Raw genomic sequence first — 21,147 nt, 5'->3', positions numbered from 1 at the left:
AGGGGGCGGCCCCGCGGCCCCGCGTCCGCGTCACGTGGTGCGAGGCGGGCAGCCATCTTGCTACAAACACAAACAGAGAGGAGCGGCCGCCGCGGGAGCGCCAGCGCCCCCTCCCCCGCCGCCGCCGCCCCCCGGCCCGCCGCGCGTCGCCAACGCCCCGGGACCGGAGCCTCGCGCAGCCCGCCAGCCGCGGTAAGCGCTCGGCGGCCCCGCGGACCCCGGCTGGCGGCCGGGCCGCGGCCAAGGCCCGCCCCCGACGCCGAGGCGGCCGCGCCGAGCCTGCGAGAGGCTGAGCGGGAGCGCGGGCCGCCGGCACGGACCCTCCCCCGCCTCCTCCCGAGGCCGCCGCCCCCGGGTGCGCCCGCCCTCCGGCCCTCCCCGCCGGACCCTCCCCCCGCGCGGGCCGGGCCCCCCGCGCCGCCCCGGGAGAGGCCGGCTCGCTCCCGGGGGGCGGCCGCCCGCGCCCCACGCACCTGGCGCCCCCTCCCTGAAGGGCACGCCGTCCTCCCCGGCCGGGCCGCCTCCTTCCCACCCCCGCGCTCCTAACGGTCGTCCTCCTGCCCCTCGGAAGCTCGGCCCGGGCTCCCCACCTCCCCCCGCCCGCAGTCTCCGCCCGGGGGCCCCGGACCCTAATGCCCGGTGCTGCCCGGAGATTGCCCCCAACGTGCCTCTGGCTTCTTATCGAAATTAGCTGGGCCCTGCAGGTCTTGAAGTCCAAGCGTTCCATGACTTTGGCTAACGTGGAAGCCTTTTTTCTTAACCAAAGCACCTCGGCTGGGTCTTCGCTTAAATTTCCTTTCAGCAAGCGACGTTAGTGCTTGGTCATTGGGGTCTCCTTCCTCCTGGCTGCCTGGGCTTGTGAAACACCTTAGTCTTTCCTGTTAGCAGGCTGGGCCCTTCCCAGCACATCTCCCCTGATCCAGCAGCTCTCCAGCCACAGCCCCTCACACTTTGCCTTTTTATTTTGTTCCCTTCAAGTTCACTTCAAAAAGATCCTCATCGCTCATATCTTACGCAGTCATTACTGTAATTTCCAGTAAACTTCCAGGTCTGGTCCATCGTAGGGCCCGGCCTGACCCTGAGAGGTAGATGCCCAACTAGTACTTGTTGGCCGGCTCTTTCCTCCATCCACCCAGTCTCCTGTCTTGCTTCTCATTGCTGCTTTTCCAAAGATCAGCCTTTACAATCTCTCTGCCCCTGAGAGCTGATGTGCACTTGCAATTTAGCCCTGCCCTTTGGCCTTGCACCTGAAACACCATCAGTACCAACAGGCTGGTCCCTTTTGCTGCTCTCAGGGTGAGTTTTCTCTCTGGCTCCTTCAAGTATACCGTTCCTTGTGCACTGCTGCAGTCCGAGCCACTCACCCTTACTCCCGCCTCCGTTTTTTCTAGGTGGTGTGTCATTGGGCAGAGTTGGGGCAGATCTGGGCTTTGTGTTGCTACCATGGCCTGGGGTCCAGGGACCTTGAGGGTCCCATATGGCGATTACAGTCAAATGAGTTGTGTTCTAAGACTCTTGGCCTGGTTTTCTCAGCCAATGGATGTGTCAGTATTGTGTGTGGTTTGGTGGATTAAAGGACCCCAGTTTGCCCCAGCTTTTACATCTGTGGTTGGAGTTTGGGATGGGGGAAAAAAACCCAAAAAAACAGAAATAGCCCCGCTTTAGAGCAGAGGAGGTGAGAAGAGGTGGCTCTGGGCAGGATTTTTAGTAGTCTAGTAAGGAATTAAAAATGGTTTCAAAGTCACAAAGTGTGCCTGTGAGTTTGGGGTGGTTGTGGGTACACGTGAGCCCCTTCTCCAGGCTGGCTCGGGTGTCTGGGACATCAAGGTCTGTTGGGGCAGCTGAGGCTCCCTTCCCTGTTTTCCCTGACTGGAGCCCAGGTCTGGGCAAGTGGGCAGAAGGATCAAATGAGGTAAAGTGTGAAAGTGCTTTGAAAACTGTTAACTGCTAGACATGCCACTGGGTGTGGTCCTGATGGCTCAGAGAGCAGAGCCGGGATAACTGACCAGCAGGGAGAAACTCAGGCTTGCACCCCTTTTTAAGCCTCAGAGTTCTCATCCGACCTCGGACCATGCGTGGCAGAGAGTCTTTCCATCCTGAGAAAGGGCAGAGAAACCTCCAACAGGCTTGGGGCTGGGCGGTTGCTCAAATGTTGGGGAATTTGGGATTCTACTTCTCTTGACAGTGGTGCCTTCCTGTGCCAAGGCACATTGCTCTGGATCTGGGCTAATTTTAGGGGTGATGGAATGTTCTTAACTTAGTTTGTACTGGGACTGCCTATTCTCTGGATCTTTTCCTTCTGTGATTTCTGAACCCCAGAGAGCAGGCTCCCCTCCTGTTCCCTCAAGCCTGTTGTGAGCACCCAGGACCAGTGTGTGTCTTCTCCCCTCGATTCCAGCAGGGGGCAGTCTTCTAATAGCAATAATTCAGATGCTAGGGGAGTGAGAGTATACAGAGGCTAGAGAAGGAGGAGACTGCCTGGGAGGGAATGGGTAGATGAAGCGGGTAGGGCTGAGGGGGGGGGACTAAGCACAGCACCAGGTAGCCTGGAAGGGATACTGTCCCCAGTTCCCTGCCTGCCACCTCCCGCTCTTTTCCTTCATTGGAAAGAGATCAGAGCCCTGGTCGTTGAGAGTTGGTAATAGAGAAACTTAGGGGAATTTTTTTTTTTTACCTTTTCTTTTCTCAAGGATTTCTTCCTGGCAGGATTTCAGATTTCTCTTATGGGACAGTGTAATTAGGGAATGATTTCCTTGTTCTTCAGAGGGGAGAATGAGCTGGAGTCAGTTTTGTTTCTCTTGTCTTCCATTCTTCCGCATAAGCAGACTGTAGGCGTTCCCCTCTGCCCAAGGGGTGCAGGGGGTTACTTGACCACTGTCGGGACTTGGGGGCCAGATAATTCTTTGTCCTGGGGGTTGTCCTGTGCATTGGAGGATGTTTAATAGCATCCCTGGTCTCTGCTTATCATGAGGTGCCAGTAGTGTTTCCCAGTCACACCCACCAGCTGTTGCCAGGTGTGCCATGGGAAGCAGAGCTGCCCCAGTTGAGAACGGCTGGCTTTGAGGAAGCAGGTGGAAAAGATGCATGCCTCTTTGGAGCACTAGAAGCCCTAGTGTGTGTGTGCTGCTCACAGCCTGTGGAAGAGCCTGGCAGCCACCAGGTTCCGGGACCCAGTCCTCTGGCCGAGCTCTTTCTTACCAACTGCTCGTCTGCTCCCTCTCACCTCCGCAGTCTCCCTGCTTCTCACACCGGAGCCAGCCAGCCACATTTCCTCAGTACGACCAGGACAGAAGGTGACAGCCGGAAGCGGAAAGCCCCTGGCGGCTAGCCGCCTTTGGCACTCCCTGGAAGGGTGGGAGGGTGAGTCGTCCCCTCGCTGTCCCCCTGCCCCACAGCGGCTTTCCATGCCCACAGGACCCTTCCGTCCTGTCCATTTAGAAGATGGGGCTCTTCTGAGGTGAACTGGAAGACTCAGAACAGCCTCTCCTAAGTTTGTTTGAAGGAAGCGGGCTGTTTTTCTTGGAGTGGGAATGACTTAGGTATGCAGCAGCTCTCCCCACGTGTCTTTTTTTTCTTAAATCTTTTTTTCAGTGGTGCTAAAATATAATGTGTACCATTTTAACCCCCGCCCTTTTTTTCCATGGTTGTGCCCATGGAATATGGACGTTTCCAGGCCAGGGATTGAATTTGAGCCACAGCTGTGATCTACTATAGCTCATCACAGCGCCAGATCCTTTAACCCACTGTGCCGGGCCAGGGATCAAACCTGTGCTGCCACAGCTACTCAAGCTGCTACAGACGGATTTTTATTTTTTTTAGTGCCACTCCTGCGGTATATGGAAGTTCCCAGGCTAGGGGTCAAATTGAAGCTGCAGCTGCCAGCCTACGCCACAGCCACAGCAACATGGGATCCCAGCCATGTCTGTGACCTATACCACAGCTCATGGCAACAGCAGATCTTAACCCACTGAGCAAGGCCAGGGGTCAAACCTGCATTCTTAGGGATACTGGTCAGATTCGTTTCCACTGAGCCACATTGGGAACTCCTACAGCCAGATTCTTAACCCAATGTGCCATGGTGGAGACTCCCTGTTTTAGCTGTTTTTAAGGACACAATTCAGCAACATTAAATACATTCACATTATGGAGATTCTGTTGTAGCTTAGCAGGTTATGAACCTGACTGGTATCCATGAGGATGTGGGTTTGATCCCTGGCCTCACTCAGTAGGTTAGGGGTCTGGCATTGCCACAAGCTGCAGCGTAGGTCACAGATGTGGCTTGTATCTGGCATCACTGTGGCTGTGGTGTAGGCCAGCAGCTGCCGCTCTGATTTGATCCCATCCCAGGAACTTCATATGCTGCAGGTGTGGCCCTAAAAAGAGAAAGAAAAAAAAAAAAAAAAAAAGATTCACGTTGTGTAGCCATCCACCCCATCTGCAGAACTTTTTTACCTGCCCATTTCACTTGAAACTCGATCCCTATTAAACAACTCTCCGCTCTCCTTGCCCACAGCCCTGGCACCCACTGTCTACTTCCCTCTGAATTCGACTCCCCTAGGAATCTCACGTAAGAGAAGTTATCTAATATTTGTTCTTTTGTGACTGGTGTATTTTACTTGGCTGATGTTTTCAAGATTCATTTATTGGTCGGATTATGTCAGGGTTGTAGCTTAGAAAGAATTAACCTTACTCCACTGTTCTGGGAGGCCTTCAGTGGCAAGAAGAGCTTTGCACCAGGCTTGTCTCCTCTGACAGCCGTGTCCGCAGTGGTGGGCTCCATCTCCAGAGGGGTCCAGCTGAGACTGTTGTAGAAGAGCTGCCCATGCTGGGGGAGGGCATCTCGATGGCCCCAAAAGCTCTAGGGGTCTGGGAGTGGGAGCGTTTTGCTTCATCCTCTGGTCTGCACCTATCGGTGGGAGCCGCCTTCTCTGGGCCTCTCTGGTGGAAACCCTTGTCCCTCCTTCTTTCCTAGAGTCTTGGAGTTGATGGGAACTGTGGAGGCGCTCCAGTCCAGCCTCCGCCCCAGCCAGTGAGGGAAGCCCTCCCACCCTCTGCTCGGAACCACCAGGGATGAGCCACCTCCCAAGAGCCGCCTCTGCTGTTCCTTAGAGGGGCAGGTCACTGCTACCGTCGCCACTTCTGTCAGCCTCAGTAAGTCTGATCTTCTTTCTGCTTTATGGTAAGGGCTCCTTCCTCCTCGCTTGTGTTGTAATGCCATTGTTCCCTTCTTGGTTCTTTGTACTGAAGCTCTGGCTCTTCCTGATCCCAGGGAAGGGGCCTGGGTGTTGATTCCTCTTTGGTAGATGAGCCCTGGGCACACTGGCCGGACTTGCCTGCCCTCAGCCTTCAGTGTGTATCCCACCTCCGGCCCTGGAATAGAGCCCCCCTGCTCCCCTTGTACAGAATTTCGCCCCAAACGGAGTCTCTGGATTCTAGCTGCTGAGCAGCCAGACCTGAGTTTTTTCAGGAGAGAAGTAATTTTGCTCCAGATAAACTACTAACACTTTTCATAACTGGCCTTTTTTGTTTCTAGAGTATTCGTGGGTCAGGTGGGTGTTTTGCTTCCTTGTATGTGTTTTTTCTTTGTTCTGAACATGCAGACATTCCTCAGGCACCCCTTTACTGAATGCTGGGCGTTTGGCGAGAGTGCTGAGCTATGGAGAGGTGCCTGGCGTTCTCAGCCATGCCTCCAGCACCTCAGCCAGCTCTGCTGCATGAGCTGACCGCTGGGGAGGCCTGCTGGGAGGACATGCAGGAGCTCTGATCCCCTGTGCTCCATATAACCCGCTGCTGTGTGCAGCTCCACGAGGACAGAGGAGGGCTGGAGGCAGGGAGGTCTGTCTGACCATTAATTTAACTCCTGTTTCTTCCTTTCATGTTTCCATAAGGATCTTGCCTAGATGTGAAGGTCCCTCCCTGGGCACTGCTCTGGTCAGACCAACATCCAGTTGCTTGGGGACCCTGGTTCACTCCAGCACAGCCCTTTTCCTGAGAGAACTTGGCCCCCGACCTACCTGCTTCCCTGGGCAAGGCTGCCAGGTGAGTCTGGGCCGGAGGGAGGGCATCCCCTTACAGAAGGTGGAAGGGGCTGTAGCTGCCTGTCTCCTCCTCTCCCCCAGGTTTCCCCCCAGCGTGACTCTTTGGTTAACTCATGGTGTGAGTGACCTGTGGCTGGCTCGGGTGAGTCCTTAGAGAACCCATTACTGTGCCCGCTTAGGTGGGGACCTGTTCCTCATCCTCTTGGGTTCTTGGGGTGTGCTGTCCCCAAGGCCCAGTGTCCCCCATGCCTCCGCAGGTGTTTGGAGAGTGAACGCCAGGTACCCCCTCCCCTGCTCACCCCCTGCGACCTCTAGGACACACCTAGCTCCACGATGGCAGCAGAGACCCTCAACTTTGGGCCTGAGTGGTGAGTCATATGTGCTTTGGGTGGTGTGGAGAAGCTGAGAAGAACAGAACTGCTCAGATTCCTGTTTCTCTCCATCTCGTGTCCTTTTTCCAGGCTGAGGGCCCTTTCTAGTGGTAGCAGTATGGCCTCCCCACCCCCGTCCCCTGCCATGCCCAAATACAAGCTGGCTGACTATCGCTACGGGCGAGAGGAGATGCTGGCCCTCTATGTCAAGGAGAGCAAGGTGAGGGGGTGGTGAGGGGTGTGTGGCCCAGTTGCCCACTAGGTCTCGGCCAGTGGAGAGGGCTCAGGAGCATGTGTACCACACAGTACCATCCTGCCCTCATTGGCAGGTCCCTGATGAGCTGCAGGACAAGGAGTTTGCTGCGGTGCTGCAGGAGGAGCCACTGCAGCCCCTGGCGCTGGAGCCTCTGACTGAGGAGGAGCAGGTGGGGCCAGGCCTGGGCAGCTGCAGTGTGGGCGTGGGGTCTCCACCTCAGCGGGGGGTGAAGTTGGGAAGGGAGGTGGTGGAGGTTGTGGTTCTGGATGGGTGGGGCTGGTTGGGTGCTTAGGTCCTCACTCCCACCCCTGGCTCCCTCCTCAGAGAAACTTCTCCCTGTCAGTGAACAGTGTGGCTGTGCTGAGGCTGATGGGGAAAGGGGCTGGTCCCCCCCTAGGTGGCACCTCCCGTGGCAGGGGCAGCACACGGAGCCGAGGTAGAGGGCAGTGATGCCATGTTCTGGGGCGGGCAGAGGTGGGGCCTGTGGTCTTGAGGACCCGGAGAGGGGAACCAGCAGGTTTCCCACGTGCATCTCGTTCCTTCTCCAGGCCGAGGCCGTGGTGACAGTTGCTTTTACCAAAGAAGCATTGAAGAAGGCGATGGGACCTTTGGCCGAAACCCCCGGGAGATCCAGCGTAGCCAGAGTTGGGATGACAGGTGCAGACTGGAAGCAGGTGGCATAGAGGCAGAGCAGAGAGAGGCCCCAGGGTTAGGGCCAGGGTCCCATGGAGGGAGGCTTGGTACTCTGTCATCAGAGGGCACCAGGAGACCCACTCATTAGCCCAGTTCAGAGAGCTCTCTCCATGCTCTCTGATCCCCCGTGGCCCCACCCTCTTCCTTCCGATTATCCGTGCACCCCATTGGGCTCCCTCCCAAGCCCAGTTTTCCTCCCCTTGCACCCCCTCCTCTCAGGGCAGAATGGACAATGTGAGCAGAGACCCTAGAGGTCAGGGAGGGAATTGTCCTCTGTTTGTTTGTTTTTTTCTTGTCTTTTTGCTATTTCTTGGGCCGCTCCCACGGCATATGGAGGTTTCCAGGCTAGGGGTCCAGTCAGAGCTGTAGCCACCGGCCTACGCCAGAGCCACAACAACGCGGGATCCGAGCCACGTCTGCAACCTACACCACAGCTCATGGCAACGCCGGATCGTTAACCCACTGAGCAAGGGCAGGAACCGAACCCGCAACCTCATGGTTCCTAGTTGGATTCGTTAACCACTGCGCCATGACGGGAACTCCAGGGAATTGTCCTCTGATCTGCACCTTTCCTTCTGATCTGCACCTTTCCTTCTGCAGAGGCGAGAGACGGTTTGAGAAGTCAGCCAGGAGGGATGGAGGTATGGAGAGTGGCGAGGGTGGTGGCAAGGGCCCCAGGTCATTGAGAGTTCGGGGAGGGCTGAAGGGGGTGACCCCAGGTGGGAGATGTTTCCTAGGGGAGGCAGGGGGGCAGGGGGCCTGGAGCGTGGCAAGGTGCATAGTAGGAGTCTCGCAGGGACCATGGCTGCCATCTGCTGACTGTGTCTTCCCCTACCCCAAGCACGATCCGGGTTTGAGGAGGGAGGGGCTGGCCCGAGGAAGGAGCATGCCCGCTCAGATAGCGAGAACTGGCGTTCTCTCCGAGAGGAGCAAGAGGAAGAGGAAGAGGGCAGCTGGAGACTCGGGGCAGGACCCCGGCGAGATGGCGACCGCTGGCGCTCAGCCAGCCCTGGTGAGATTGGGGCCGGGGGGCCGTGAGCACTTCCCACGAGGGTGGACACCCGTAGCCAGGCCCAGGGAGCAGAGAGATCTGGAGCGGGGCAGGTGGGCCAGCAGTCCCAGAAATGCCAGCTGTGTCACGGGGTCCTGGTGGGCAGCAGAGGAGGAGAGACCCTGACTTGACCGGCATACCGATTCTCCTTCTCCGACTTTTCCGATCCAGATGGCGGCCCCCGCTCGGCTGGCTGGCGGGAACATGGGGACCGGCGTCGAAAGTTTGAATTTGATTTGCGAGGGGAGCGAGGCGGGTGTGGTGAAGAGGAGGGGCGGGGTGGGGGAGGCAGCTCTCACCTCCGGAGGTGCCGAGGGCCCGACGGATTTGATGATGACAAGGACGGGCTCCCGGAGTGGTGCCTGGACGACGAAGATGAAGAAATGGGCACCTTCGACGCCTCCGGGGCCTTCTTGCCCCTCAAGGTATCTGGTGGAGGGGGTTTCCTCGGAGGTCGGTGGGATCCTGCCTTGGGGCGGGGCGGGTCCTCCCTGCGCTCGTTGTCCTCTGCCCCTCACCTCCTCCTTGTATCCCCAACCCACACAGAAGGGCCCCAAGGACCCTATTCCTGAGGAGCAGGAGCTCGACTTCCAGGGGCTGGAGGAGGAGGAGGAAGAGCCGCCGGAAGGGCTGGAGGAGGAGGGGCCTGAGGCAGGTGAGCCTGCGGGTTTGGGCCTTGGGCCAGGTCCATGGGCAGCGGGAGAAAAGCGGGTGCTGACCCAGTGTGGAGAGGAGCCTGGAAGCAGCACGGCTGTGTCAAGAAGGCTCAGTGTCAGATAAAAATCAAAACAGAATCGGAATGACCCTCAGAAGTCCCTGAAGGACCCTGTAGAACACGGTGCTGAGTCAGTGGCCCCGTGATGTGGATGCGCGTCCATGACCATAGGGGCGAAAGAGGAGGTGTGCGGAGCAGGCTTCACAGTGTTCGTTCCCCTGGCATTCGTCGTGTTGACCAAAGTTACATGGATGGACACCACCCAGAGGCCCTTCTGGCCGCAAACGAAGGGTTCATGCTAAATCGATGTGAAGGCTTTCCAGTGTTTTGGTTTTGAATTCTTGTTATTACTCTTCCCTTTCAGGCGTGAAGGAACTGACCCCCCTGCCTCCTCAGGATGAGCAGTCCAGCTCCCCATCCCCACTGCCCACCTTGGGCCCGCTCTGGGGAGCTAACGGGGAGGGCGATGATGCTGTGGACAAAGACCTGCCAGCCGCTGAAGGTAGCCAGAGGGTGGGGCCGCCCTTTCCCTAGAGCCTGGGCCTGGTGGGGAAAAACAGACCAAGGGCTGTTTGCGGGGAGCAGGATTAGAGCCCCCTTTTCTGGAATGAGTGGTAGGGGGCTGTCACTCCCCCCTCTCTGGACTTGCTCATCCCACCTTCCCCTCTTTGTTCCTCCTAGGAGACGACACGAGGGGTATGCAGCTGAGTCCTGGTGTGGGCTCACCCCCTGGCCCTCCAGGAGATCTGGAAGATGATGAAGGCTTGAAGCACCTGCAGCAGGTGGGGGGGGGGGAGCGTTGCTGAGAAGGCTCCAGAGAGCCTTCCCTAGCAGGAGCAGGGTCTTTGTTCCATCTTTCCTTGCCCCGGTTCCAAGCTCTTCCCATGTGTCCCACTGTGTCCAGAAGCTGACCTCTTGACCCCACCCCACCTTAGCCCCAGTCCTGTCCTAATGTTGCTGGGATTGGACGGTTGAGACTTCCCTCTCTCCCTGGGCTCCCAGGAGGCAGAGAAGCTCGTGGCCTCCCTGCAGGACAGCTCCCTGGAGGAGGAGCAGTTCACAGCTGCCATACAGGCCCAGGGCCTGCGCCACTCGGCAGCTGCCACGGCCCTCCCCCTCAGCCACGGCGCAGCCCGGAAGTGGTTCTACAAGGACCCACAGGGGGAGATCCAAGGTGCCATGGGGACCGGGGCATGCAGGAGGGGCTGCTGGGGCACTGGGACAGCACCATTCTCATTGAGGGCACCTCAGGCAAGCCTTTCTGACCACAGGCCCCTTCCCTTGGTCCAGGCCCTTTCACGACACAAGAGATGGCAGAGTGGTTCCAGGCCGGCTACTTCTCCATGGCCCTGCTTGTGAAGCGGGGCTGTGATGAGGGCTTCCAGCCACTGGGTGAGGTGATCAAGATGTGGGGTCGTGTGCCCTTTGCCCCGGGGCCCTCACCACCCCCACTGCTGGTGAGTGGAGTGTCTCCCCCTTGGTGCGGAACAGGGATGGGAGGCAGGAGCCTGATGGATGGCAGCGGGTGGTGCCCAGCAAGACAAGGTCAAAGCTGCAGGGGTGCTCTCACCCTCGCTCAGGGAAACATGGACCAGGAGCGGCTGAAGAAGCAACAGGAACTCGCGGCAGCGGCCTTGTACCAGCAGCTGCAGCACCAGCAGTTTCTTCAGCTGGTCAGCAGGTACGGGGTGCTTAGCAGGGATTGTCAGTAGGGCCAGCGCCGACCCCATGGCTTGCCTGCCTCACGCCGGCCTGCATTTCAGCAGCCGCCAGCTCCCGCAGTGTGCTCTCCGGGAGAAGGCAGCTCTGGGGGACCTGCCGCCACCGCAGCAGCAGCAGCTCACCGCATTCCTGCAGCAGCTTCAAGCTCTCAAACCCCCCAGGTCTGTGGGCTATTTTGTGTTCCAGGGCTGTGTGTGTGTGTGTGTGTGTGTGTGTGTGTGTGTGTGTGTCTGTCTGTCTGTGTCAGTGTCAAACTGGGTGGGGGTGCCAACCAGAGATGGCTTTAGGGTGCTGAGCATCAATGCTTCTTCGCTTCTCAGGGGTGGGGACCAGAACTTGCTCCCGACGATGAATCGGTCCTTGTCCGTGCCAGACTCGGGCCCCCTCTGGGACATACATACCTCAGCCTCATCACAGTCAGGTCTGTGGCCAGTGAGTTCCCCGCTCGGCCGTGTCCTGAATCTTGACATCCCTTCCCCTCATCCCCCAGCAGTCCCAGGTGGATGGGTGGGGTCCTGGGGGTCTGCTCCTTTCTGCAGCTGCCTTTGCCCTCTGCAGGCGGTGAGGCCAGTCTTTGGGACATACCAATTAACTCTTCGACTCAGGGTCCAATTCTAGAACAACTCCAGCTGCAACATAAAGTGAGTGGGTATCCGGGGCTGGAGTCTTTGGGTGATCAAGGGTCAGGCGGAGGTGGGAGGGCAGGACGTCTGATCTCAACCACACCAGTTCCAGGAGCGCAGAGAAGTGGAGCTCAGGGCGAAGCGGGAGGAGGAGGAGCGCAAGCGCCGGGAGGAGAAGCGCCGCCAACAGCAGCAGGAGGAACAGAAGCGGCGGCAGGAGGAAGAGGAGCTGTTTCGACGCAAGCAGGTGGGGGTCCCATCAAGCCCTCAGCTTGCGCGGGCAGGGCCCCGGGGCCAGCTGGCCGCCCGCCATCACTGCATCCCTGCTTCAGGTGCGGCAGCAGGAGCTTCTGCTGAAGCTGCTCCAGCAGCAGCAGGCCGTGGCTGCTGTTCCTACGCCTCCTGCGCCCAGTTCCCCGCCCCCATTGTGGGCCGGCCTGGCCAAGCAGGGACTATCCATGAAGACGCTGCTGGAGCTACAGCTGGAGGGCGAGCGGCAGATGCATAAGCAGCCCCCACCTCGGGAGCCGTCACGGGCCCAGGCCCCCAACCACCGTGTGGTGAGCAGGCTGGGCCCAGCCCCTGTGCGCTGGCACCTTTGGGGCGCTTGGGAACCCCTTCCGGTCAGCTCCTAGGGTGACCCGGGGTGGGGAGGCATGCTGGTCCGTGCTCAAATCTGGAGGCTCTCCCTGCTGCATGGCCCTCACCTTGCCCCGCCCCCTTTGCCACCTGAGCGAACCGCCCGCTCAGCATTCTTCAGTGTGGGTGTTGCTGTTTGGGCCACCCTGACTCCCTGCCATCCGTAGCAGCTTGGGGGCCTGGGCACCGCCCCCCTGAACCAGTGGGTGTCTGAGGCTGGGCCGCTGTGGGGCGGGCCCGACAAGAGTGGGGGCAGCAGCGGCCTGGGACTCTGGGAGGACACCCTCAAGAGCAGCGGGAGCCTGGCCCGCAGCCTGGGCTTGAAGAACAGCCGCAGCAGCCCCTCTCTCAGGTGGGTGCCAGGGCCTGCAGGGTCCAGGCCAAGGGCGGGGCTGGAAGGACACAGGACTCCTGAGCCAGTCCTCTGTCTCTGACTCAGCCCCATCCGCTTCAGTGACTCCTATAGCCACCTGTCAGGTCGGCCTGTGCGCAAAAAGACAGAGGAGGAAGAGAAGCTGCTGAAGCTGCTACAGGGCATCCCCCGGCCCCAGGATGGTTTCACCCAGTGGTGTGAGCAGATGCTGCACACGCTGAGCACCACAGGCAGCCTAGACGGTACAGCAGTGCTCCCCTCGGGCCGGACCAGGGGTTCCAAACCTGCGCCAGGTGGGCCCTGACAGCCGCATCCCGCCCTGCAGTGCCCATGGCTGTAGCGATCCTCAAGGAGGTGGAATCCCCCTACGACGTCCATGACTATATCCGTTCCTGCCTGGGGGACACGCTGGAAGCCAAAGAATTTGCCAAACAATTCCTGGAACGGAGAGCCAAGCAGAAGGCCAGCCAGCAGCGGCAGCAGCAGCAGGTGAGGTTTCTGAGAGCCCCAGCTGAGAGACCGAGGGCGCCCAGCACTCTCCTACCTGCCCCTTTGCTGCCTTGTAGGAGGCGTGGCTGAGCAGTGGCTCCCTGCAGACGGCCTTTCAGACCAACCATAGCACCAAACTCGGCCCTGGGGAGGGCAGCAAGGCCAAGAGGCGGGCGCTGATGCTGCACTCGGACCCCAGCATCTTGGGTGAGTTTGGAGGCGGGGCCGGGGAGGAAGCTCCTTCCTCAGTGCCAGGCAGAAGCCTGGGTAGCAGAGCTCAAACCCAGCTTCCCCCGGCTTCAGGGTACTCCCTGCATGGACCTTCTGGTGAGATCGAGAGCGTGGATGACTACTGACCAGCCCGTCCCACCAGCGCCCTGGGCTGTAGGCCAGGGGCAGCAGCAGCGGCTTGGACCCCAGGGTCCCCAGCCTGCAGGCTCCCCTCGAGGAGCATAGGAGGAAGCAGGGGCAGGGGCCCCAGCACTTGTTACAAACCACACGATGCACCTTAATTCACCCACCACGAGGCACTTTACAGATTGGGGGGAAGGGGTTTTTTTTCTTTTCCTTTTTTTTTAAATTTTAAACAACATTGAAGAGAACATTAGGAAGATGAAAGAGATTGTTAAAAACTAGACTCTAAGCACCCCTTTCCCTTTTGGGGATAGTGGGCGTGACCATGGAAGATCCACAGAGGTTTTGTTTTGTTTCGTGTGTGTGTTTTTTTTTTTTTTTTTTTTAAGAAAAAAGAAAAACAATGAAAAAAAAAATGGTTAGGAGACTGAAAGAAAAAACACACTGTTATTTTGGGGCAGTGGGGACATGGGCCCCACGGACCTGTCCTGCCTGGCCCCCAAGGCTGCACTTACCCTCCCTGCCCCACAAGGTGGGCTATTGGGGTAACTGGAAGCTGGGGTGCCAGCAGTTTGCACAGCGAGGCCCCCACAGCCCCGCCGGCCGGACCCGCTGTGAACGGCTCCCTTGTTGCTGTGACTGTGGCGGGGGTGTCTGGGGTGGGGGCCAAAGTAGCCCCTTGGCTTTGCTGCTTCGGGGGAAAGTTGCACAAATGGGTCAGGCTGCCTCGGTGCCCCAGGCTGCCATCCTACGCTGGCTCACGAGGGTGGATGGGAGAGGGCCAGCCGTGCCAACCTCATCTGGCTGTTAGGCCGGCAGAACTTCCACTCTGGCCCTGGTGAGGGGTTTGAACCCCCCACCGCTGCCATTCGGGGGTCCGACCTGGGTATGAAGCTGAAAGCCCAGCTCCCTGCCTTGCCACATGAATGTATTCTCTGGGCCACAAGCCCCTGCTGCGCCCCCTGCCTCAACTCTGAGCGAGGTGGGGGCGGAGCGGTTCCTCCAGGAGCTGGAGAGAGAGGCACCACTTAATGACTGTCATTTCTCCTGTGAAGGGGGCGGAGGAGGGGCCGAGGAGTCCATGGCAGTGGGCAGCTTGGGGCTTCAGGTTGCAGTGCGGGGGGCTGTTAGGAGTCCCCCCACCTGCAGCCAGCTGTGTGGCATCTGGACCACTCAGCCTTGCCCTGACCCCTCCACTGACCAAATGGGAGAGGAGCAAGTGGCCTCTCCCCTCCTGCTCCCCTGATGTGTTTTTAATGTTGGGTAGGGTGGGGTGTCAAGGATGGGAGTGTCTGTCTCCTGGGTTGGGGGGTAGGCTGCCCTTCACCAACTTCTTATTCCCAATCACCTATCTAGGTTTGTCTCCATTTGTGGGGTGGGGGGGGTTGTTTTTTTTCCCCAGTTTGTAGTATCTCTTGGATTTCCCATTTAACTTTTCCCATGGACCTCATTGCTCAGAGTGCAGTATTAGGGCAAGATTCTGCCACTGCCTCCCCTCCATGAATGTATTTCTCCTTCCCGCCTGCCCTGGGGAAATGGGGAGTGGCCCCAGTTTTCTTTCCCCATCTGTCCCCAGAGAGATGACTTTTTTTTTTTTTTTTTTTTTTTTGCACCAAAGTGGCAACTGGGTCAGTGTTGGGGGATAAAGCTGGCCTCGGGGGTGGAGGGATCCCCTCCACCTGCTTCTCCCTGGTTTCAACAGTGTTAGCGTCCGTGAAAAGACAATATTCTCTCTAAAGCAATAAGGGGGTGATGGGCCAGGGGGAAATGTCTTGCTGCTGCTGGCCCCCCAGCTCCCCCTTTCCTCGAGCCAGTATTTGGCGGCATTAGAGGTGTGGGGGGAGTACTGTTGTGACTGAATGTAACTGCCCCCACCCCTGCCGCAGCCAATGCAGGGGGCAGGGGGATGACACTCTTCCCCGTTTCTTCCTCCCCCCTCCCCCCCAGCTAAAGAGACTTTGAATTTAGGGGGCCCTTGAGCCTGGAGAGGCCTTAACCCTGTGAGGAAGTGTAGGGGGAACCCTCTCCCACCCCCATCCCCTTCTGAGAGTGGTCAATGTTTACAAGCCCCTGAGCCCCCCAGCCCAGGGACTCAGCCCCTTTGCTGTCCTTTCCCAGCCCGTCTTCCTGGGCCCAGCTGCTCTCCCGCCCTTCCTGGGGTTAGGGTGGGTGCAGGGGTCATTCTGTATCCTGGCGTCAGCCTTGTACCCACAGTCTCCCCGCCCCCATGTGACTCCCCTCTCTTCTACCTGCCCCTGTAAATACTCCCCTTCCCCCAATAAAACTTGGTGTGTGTTCTCCCCTTCTGCCTGAGTCTTTTCCTGAACGAAGGGGACTCTGGGAACTGAAAGGGCCACAGGCAGGGGGCAGGCACCTCTGGTTGGCTGACCCACAGGCCAGACTAGAAATGGGAGGGCTGTGTGTGGAACCCCTGTGACCTGCTGGGCAGAGAAGGTCCTCCTGCCAGTGACTCAGCTGCCATCTGAGGAGGAGTGGGATTTGGTGCCCCGTGTCCCCAGCCAGTGTGCCCTCAGGGACAGGGACCTAGAGTGAGGAAGATACAAGCAAGGGTAGAGGCCAGATACAGAGTTGGAATTGGTTCCTTTATGGAAAAACTGAAAATATAATAAAAATTAAAATAAACCAAGTTTTAAAAAAGCCAGCCCCTGAAGTTTCCACCTCCTGCCTCTGGCCCTCCAGAGGGATGAGGCCCCAACCCCAGGGCAGCAAAAGGGTGAGGGCTTTCTGCCCCTCTTCCCCATTCTATCCCCATCTTAATCACCACAGTGGGGCCCCCAGGAGGAACCAAACCAGGGTAGGGGAGCAGGGACCCAAGGCCCCGTGGCCTGGCGGGGGAGGCTCGGTGTGCACCCAGCCCCAGAGCTCCCGGCCTGTAGTGTGGGCATGGGCAGGGCCCCTCCTAGCCTGGGCCCAGTTGGGGTCGGGGCTGTTAGTTCCAGATCTTGAGGAAGGAGTCCCAGGAGCCTGTGGCCACAGCCATGCCATCATCAGTGACACCAAGGCAGCTCACACGGTTGTCATGGCCTGCGAGGACACCTGTGACACGGGGGACATCAGAATTCATCCAGCCCAAGTTCCCTGTCCCTGCCTGCCCCCCTGCTCAGCTCCAGCCCTTACCTGCACGGTCGCCCTTCATGGCATCCCAGATGTTGCAGTTGAAGTCATCATAGCCAGCGAGCAGCAGCCTGCCGCTGCGCGAGAAGGCAACAGAGGTGATGCCGCAGATGATGTTGTCGTGGGAATACATGAGGAGCTCCTGGTCGGCCCGCAGATCAAAGAGGCGGCACGTAGCATCATCGGAGCCCGTGGTGAAGGCGTAGCCGTTGGGGAAGAACTGTGGGACACAGGACCGGAGTGGGAATGAGGGCCCAGGGGCAGGGCAGGGCAGGGCAGGGCAGGGCAGGGCAGGGCCAGGAGACTGGCAGACACGGGCCAGCCCAGCTCCCCCCAGAACTTACTGCCACGGCATTGATGTCGGATTCGTGGCCGATGAAGGTCTGTCGGCACATCGAATCTCGCACGTCCCACAGCTTGATGGAGGCGTCACAGGCTCCTGACACAAAGGTGCGGCCATCGGGGGCCAGCGACAGGGACATTACATCCCCACTGTGTCCAGCAAAACCCACTGTCTGCTGGCCAGTCTCAATGTCCCACAGGGCACTGGAAAGGTGACAAGAAGGGGTCAGAGCAGTATGCAGGACAGAGGCCCTCTTCCTAACCCCTCCACCCCATGAGCCCAAGCCTGACAGAGCCACTGTGTCACAGAAGCCTGCTCCTGTCCCCAAAGGGTCTCCCCTTCTCCCTCCTTCCTGCCACCAGAGCAAGAGGCTGAGGCGTTGAGGACGACTCTGCCCATGCTTGAGCAAGCTGTGTACTACGTGCTGAGCACTCAGGCACTGCCCCCTCCCCTCAGGAAGTGCGGCCCAGTCCTGACGGCCTAGGTCTGGCAGGGCCTCACCAGGTGGTGTCCCCCGAGCTGGTGATGATTTGGTTGTCATCCAGGAAGCGGCAGCATGACAGGTAGCCTGGGGAAAGGGGCTGGTCAGCCGGGTCTTTAAGGGAGGGCAGCGCAGCCCCTCCCCCCACATCAGTGCCCGTGCCTTGGCAGGCCCCTCTCACCAGTGTGGCCAGGCAGCTCCCGGCTGACCCTGACATTGCCCTCACGGGTCTTGAGGCTGTAGATGGAGCAGATGTTGTCCAATCCCCCACAGGCCACAAAGTTCCCTGAGGGCGCGTAGGCACAGGTCATGACCCAAGAGGAGCGCAGTGGGATAGCGTGGACCTATGGATGAGGGGCAGTGCCCAGGGTCAAAGCCGGCCAGGGGCTGCAGCCCAGCCCCTACGAGCCTCAGGCACTACCTTTACCTTGTTGGTGGTGTAGCTGTCCCAAATGATGAGCTTCCCATCCTGGGAGGCGCTGACCAGCAGCCTGTAGGCGGGTGGCAGGAAGGGCAGAGGGGTCAGCAGGGGAAAGCCCCCTCTGGAGGCAGGGCACCTCTCCTAGCTGGTGGGAGGCACTTCCAAGACAACGCCCAGTAGCAGCCCACAACTTGCTGTTGGTGTGGTGTTGTTTCCCATTCCCTGGGGATGTCAGGGAGCCACGGTCTTCCCAGACTTGGCAACATGAGCATCCTGTTCATGGCACCAGATCGGCAAGGCTCTCCCTCCCCACCTTGCCTGCTGTAAACTCAGCCCCAGGCAAACACGACAGCTCAGCACACAGCCCCAGCTCCACACACCTTGAGTCTGTCCCCCAGTGCATGGCATAGATTTTTGCCAGGTGCCCACGGAGAGTCCTCCGTGTCCTCATCTGGATTCTCCCCACTGGGTCCAACCCAGCTGTGATCTGGAGGTGGAGACAGAATGGGGTCAGGGAGGTCCAGGCGGCAGCAAGCTTGGAACCCTTGCTCCTTCCCTAAACCCCACGTCCAGCCCTGGGATCATCTCACCTGGGTCAGTGTTGAATCTCCACATGCTTTTCGGGCATCCTATAAGAGATGGCAGAGCCAGTCAGAGAGAAGCAGGAGAAAAGACGGGAGGGGGAGGAGAGGAAAGAAAACAGGAGACAGAGGAGTAGAGAAGACGAGACAGTAAAAGATTAGGGTACCACCCCCCTCCACCTCCATCCCCTTCCCTGGAGCAGTACAGTCAAGCCCCCTCCCCCTGCCCGTTCAGCGTCTCCTGCCCAGCCGGCCAGGCCCTCACCCGGATCTGGTTCCGGAGCTGCTCGGCCTCCTGTCTCAGTTGCTCCAGCTCACTCATGGCGCCGGGCCCGTGGGGCGGGGTTGGGGGCGGCTGGGGGCCGCGGGACGGGGGCTGGGGGAGGCAGCTCCTCGCCGCTGGCCCGAGGCCTGGGGGATGCAGGGCTGACGTCAGGCCCAAGGCCGCCGGGGAAGAAGGGGGAAAGGCGGGGTTGAAGCGCGCGGCCCGGAAGGGGTAAGCGCCGCTGGGAGGGGGAAGGGAGGGGGCGACAGCGGTGGCTGCGGTGCCACGGACAGGGCCAGGGTCTCCTGGCACTGGTGAGCCGCCTTTGCAGCGGAACAGCCGACTTCCCCAATCTTCCTCCCGCCCCCCGGAAGCGGAGCGGGAAGTGTAAGAGGAAGCGCAGGGGAAACCCCTCCCTCGGACAGCAGCCCGGGCGGGACACCCGAGGCAGGAACTGGGGGCCGGTGGGGGGGGTGGGTGGCGGGGAGAGTCCCTTCGAAAACAGACCTGGCGTCCGCCCTGGCCCGCACAGGCACCACCCGCCTAGCACCTAATTTTAAAAGGGGCGTTGCCTCTTTAAATTCACCCCCACACGCCGCACACTCTCCACGCACACCCCCAGCTTCGACTGGGGGTGGGGGGAGACCAGGGGAAAGCTGGGCTGTTCGTGGGGTTGCCTAGGCAACCGTCACCCGGACTGAGAGCACCTCATTGGTGAAGTGCCCCCACCCTAGCCCGGTTGCTAAGGCAACCGCATCCACGGCAGAGACCTGTAGGGTGGGTGACCCCACCCCCGGCCCCAGCCCCATCGCCCCCGCCCGACCCAGCCTCCCGCCCCTCCCCAGAACCGGCCCGGGTGGCTGTTTACAGGATTTGGAAAAGCCGATTGGGCACTAATAGGTTCGGGACGGCTCACCCCGGATTATCCCTGGGCCGGCTGCGCCCCATTAGCCGCCCGCAGCGGGTGGAGGCGAGGGTGGCAGGGAGGGCAGCCCCAAGCCTCTGCTCCTCCAGCGCCGAGGCTGACGGCCCCGGCGTGCCTGCAGGAAGCCCGTGGGAGCCGCTCTCGAGTAATTAGGTCTCCGAAGAGAGGTCCCGGGCCCCGAGCGCGGAGCTGCTCTCTCCCAGGCGCCGGAGAGCGGGCTGGCGAGCGGACGGCCTCAGGCGGCCCGGCCCCTGCACCCTCGGCTCCCCAGGAGCCCAGCCTGTGAGCTCCGCGCCGGGGCCCCAGGGGCCTGGCTGGCTCCGCTCCAGCGCCCGAAGTCCTACCCCCCCCCTCCTTTGGACACCTGTGTGATCTGGCCATGCACACTGCACTCTGCCAACCCAGGCGTCCCCCACCCTGCTCCCACTTCCCCCAGGCCCTGGGCGTTTCTCTTCCCCGCTGACATTTCCCCTCGCTCTGTTCAGCTTTCTACGCCAGAGCCTGGGGACGCCCTTCCAAAGTGGGGGGCAGAGACCCCCATCCCATTTCCCCAGCTCGGGACAAAGCCCCTCAATTCCAGCTGCCGGCAGCCCAGGCCGGGCGGCAGCGCCAGACGCCCCAGGCAGAAGGAAGCAGGCCAGGAGGAAGCCGCTGGGGGCGGGGGCAACGCTCCCAGCCCTCAATCCCTATCACCCTTCCGAGCCCCCTCGGCAACCCCAGATTCTGGGCATACAGCAATTGGGGTCCCAAGGAGAAATGGGGGTGCCACCGCCTCCGCAAGGCTGACGGGGCGAAGGGGAGGCAAGGGACAAGCGAGGGTCCCCGGATCTGGCAGGGGAAGGCGCGGGCCGGTGTGGCTCTTCGAAACGCAGTGGGCCTGGCTCTCCGGCCCCCACGACCTCCATTTTGCCCAAAAGAAAGCTCGGTGGGGGGTAGGGGCGACTGGGAGCTAAGCGTGAGGTTAGGACTGCTAAAGGGAATGAGGTGCCGAGGTCTCTGGTCTAGGGGGTAATGGGTCCAGAAAAGAACCTAAATCGAGGGTGGAGACAAGGGAAGGGTGGCCTCGCGGCCTTGCCTGCTTCTCTGAGGATTCTGGACTTTTGCAAGGCGAATGCCAGCGGCGGTGCGAAATGGGAGGACACGAGGGGTGCTACCCCGGGGGAGCTAAGAGGGTGGCAGTGGTGGGGAAAGGGGGCGGGACAGGGCCTAGAGGAAGCCCCGAATTTAGCCCCCCAACTTCTCAGGGAGCAAGAGGCAGGTGGGGGTGAGATGAGGTCTAGAGTCAGGCAAAAGGCCCCTGATGCTGCAGGGAGCGCGTGCGTTATTGGGGGCGAGGGTCCCCCAGTTCCCCTTCCGGGTTTGGGAGCGACGGGGCCATAAGAAGGGAGGGGATGTCTGGGGAGTTACGTCCGCTCCCGAGAGGCCAGACCGGGTAGACAGACCGAAGAGAGGTTCCCCCACGGGAATTTGGGGCTGGGAAGGGGATGAGGACTCCTTTTACCAGCGGAGGTACCTGTGGCGGTGGGACTCTGCGAAGGGTCGCTAAAGGAGAGCGGGAGGTCCTGTCTTCCTCCGCGGCGGAGGCGGCAGCGGCGGCGACGCGGATGGATTTTCTCAGTCACCCCAACTCAACCGTCCAGCGCTGCTCTCCCCAGAGCGGAGGGATCCCGCC

The 21,147-nt window shown here is 60.0% G+C and overlaps 2 protein-coding genes across 34 annotated transcripts; one reads left to right on the top strand and one right to left on the bottom strand.

Moving 5' to 3' along the window:
- The first annotated feature begins 75 nt into the window (after nucleotides 1-75).
- GIGYF1 (GRB10 interacting GYF protein 1) lies at nucleotides 76-15,630 on the top strand. Of its 33 annotated transcripts, none has more exons than XM_085016646.1 (31): nucleotides 76-192; nucleotides 3,232-3,293; nucleotides 3,415-3,539; nucleotides 4,514-4,567; nucleotides 4,973-5,151; nucleotides 5,889-6,039; nucleotides 6,120-6,180; nucleotides 6,296-6,406; nucleotides 6,500-6,629; nucleotides 6,739-6,834; nucleotides 6,990-7,101; nucleotides 7,214-7,322; nucleotides 7,959-7,999; nucleotides 8,200-8,370; nucleotides 8,581-8,834; nucleotides 8,956-9,064; nucleotides 9,489-9,626; nucleotides 9,806-9,906; nucleotides 10,127-10,298; nucleotides 10,415-10,581; nucleotides 10,705-10,805; nucleotides 10,891-11,007; nucleotides 11,167-11,267; nucleotides 11,405-11,487; nucleotides 11,576-11,716; nucleotides 11,802-12,029; nucleotides 12,276-12,460; nucleotides 12,563-12,723; nucleotides 12,807-12,970; nucleotides 13,048-13,177; nucleotides 13,274-15,630. In XM_085016646.1, exons 8-31 carry the CDS (start codon nucleotides 6,372-6,374, stop codon nucleotides 13,324-13,326), a joined length of 3,099 nt encoding a protein of 1,032 aa, XP_084872772.1. In that variant the 5' UTR covers nucleotides 76-192; nucleotides 3,232-3,293; nucleotides 3,415-3,539; nucleotides 4,514-4,567; nucleotides 4,973-5,151; nucleotides 5,889-6,039; nucleotides 6,120-6,180; nucleotides 6,296-6,371; the 3' UTR covers nucleotides 13,327-15,630. The 33 variants fall into 33 exon arrangements, with proteins under 33 accessions (XP_084872772.1, XP_084872768.1, XP_020941904.2 ...); XM_085016642.1 differs by having other exon boundaries at nucleotides 10,888-11,007; nucleotides 12,279-12,460; XM_021086245.2 differs by having other exon boundaries at nucleotides 10,888-11,007.
- Nucleotides 15,631-15,908: 278 nt separating this feature from the next.
- GNB2 (G protein subunit beta 2) lies at nucleotides 15,909-21,142 on the bottom strand. Its single transcript, XM_003480989.4, has 10 exons — nucleotides 20,989-21,142; nucleotides 18,551-18,696; nucleotides 18,295-18,333; nucleotides 18,085-18,191; nucleotides 17,711-17,774; nucleotides 17,465-17,627; nucleotides 17,304-17,370; nucleotides 16,804-17,005; nucleotides 16,463-16,679; nucleotides 15,909-16,381 (listed from the first exon to the last, which is right to left on the bottom strand). The coding sequence occupies exons 2-10, from the start codon at nucleotides 18,605-18,607 to the stop codon at nucleotides 16,275-16,277; spliced, it is 1,023 nt and encodes a 340-aa protein (XP_003481037.1). The 5' UTR covers nucleotides 18,608-18,696; nucleotides 20,989-21,142; the 3' UTR covers nucleotides 15,909-16,274.
- Nucleotides 21,143-21,147: the final 5 nt, after the last annotated feature.

This window comes from Sus scrofa, chromosome 3, assembly GCF_054392235.1.
Source record: "Sus scrofa isolate SSC_HxYL_T2T_F1_AM1 chromosome 3, Sscrofa_HxYL_maternal_Yorkshire_Landrace_v2.0, whole genome shotgun sequence".
Taxonomy (NCBI): domain Eukaryota; kingdom Metazoa; phylum Chordata; class Mammalia; order Artiodactyla; family Suidae; genus Sus; species Sus scrofa.
The sequence above is the reverse complement of the archived record's forward strand: the minus strand, read 5'-3'. Positions and strand labels throughout refer to the sequence as shown.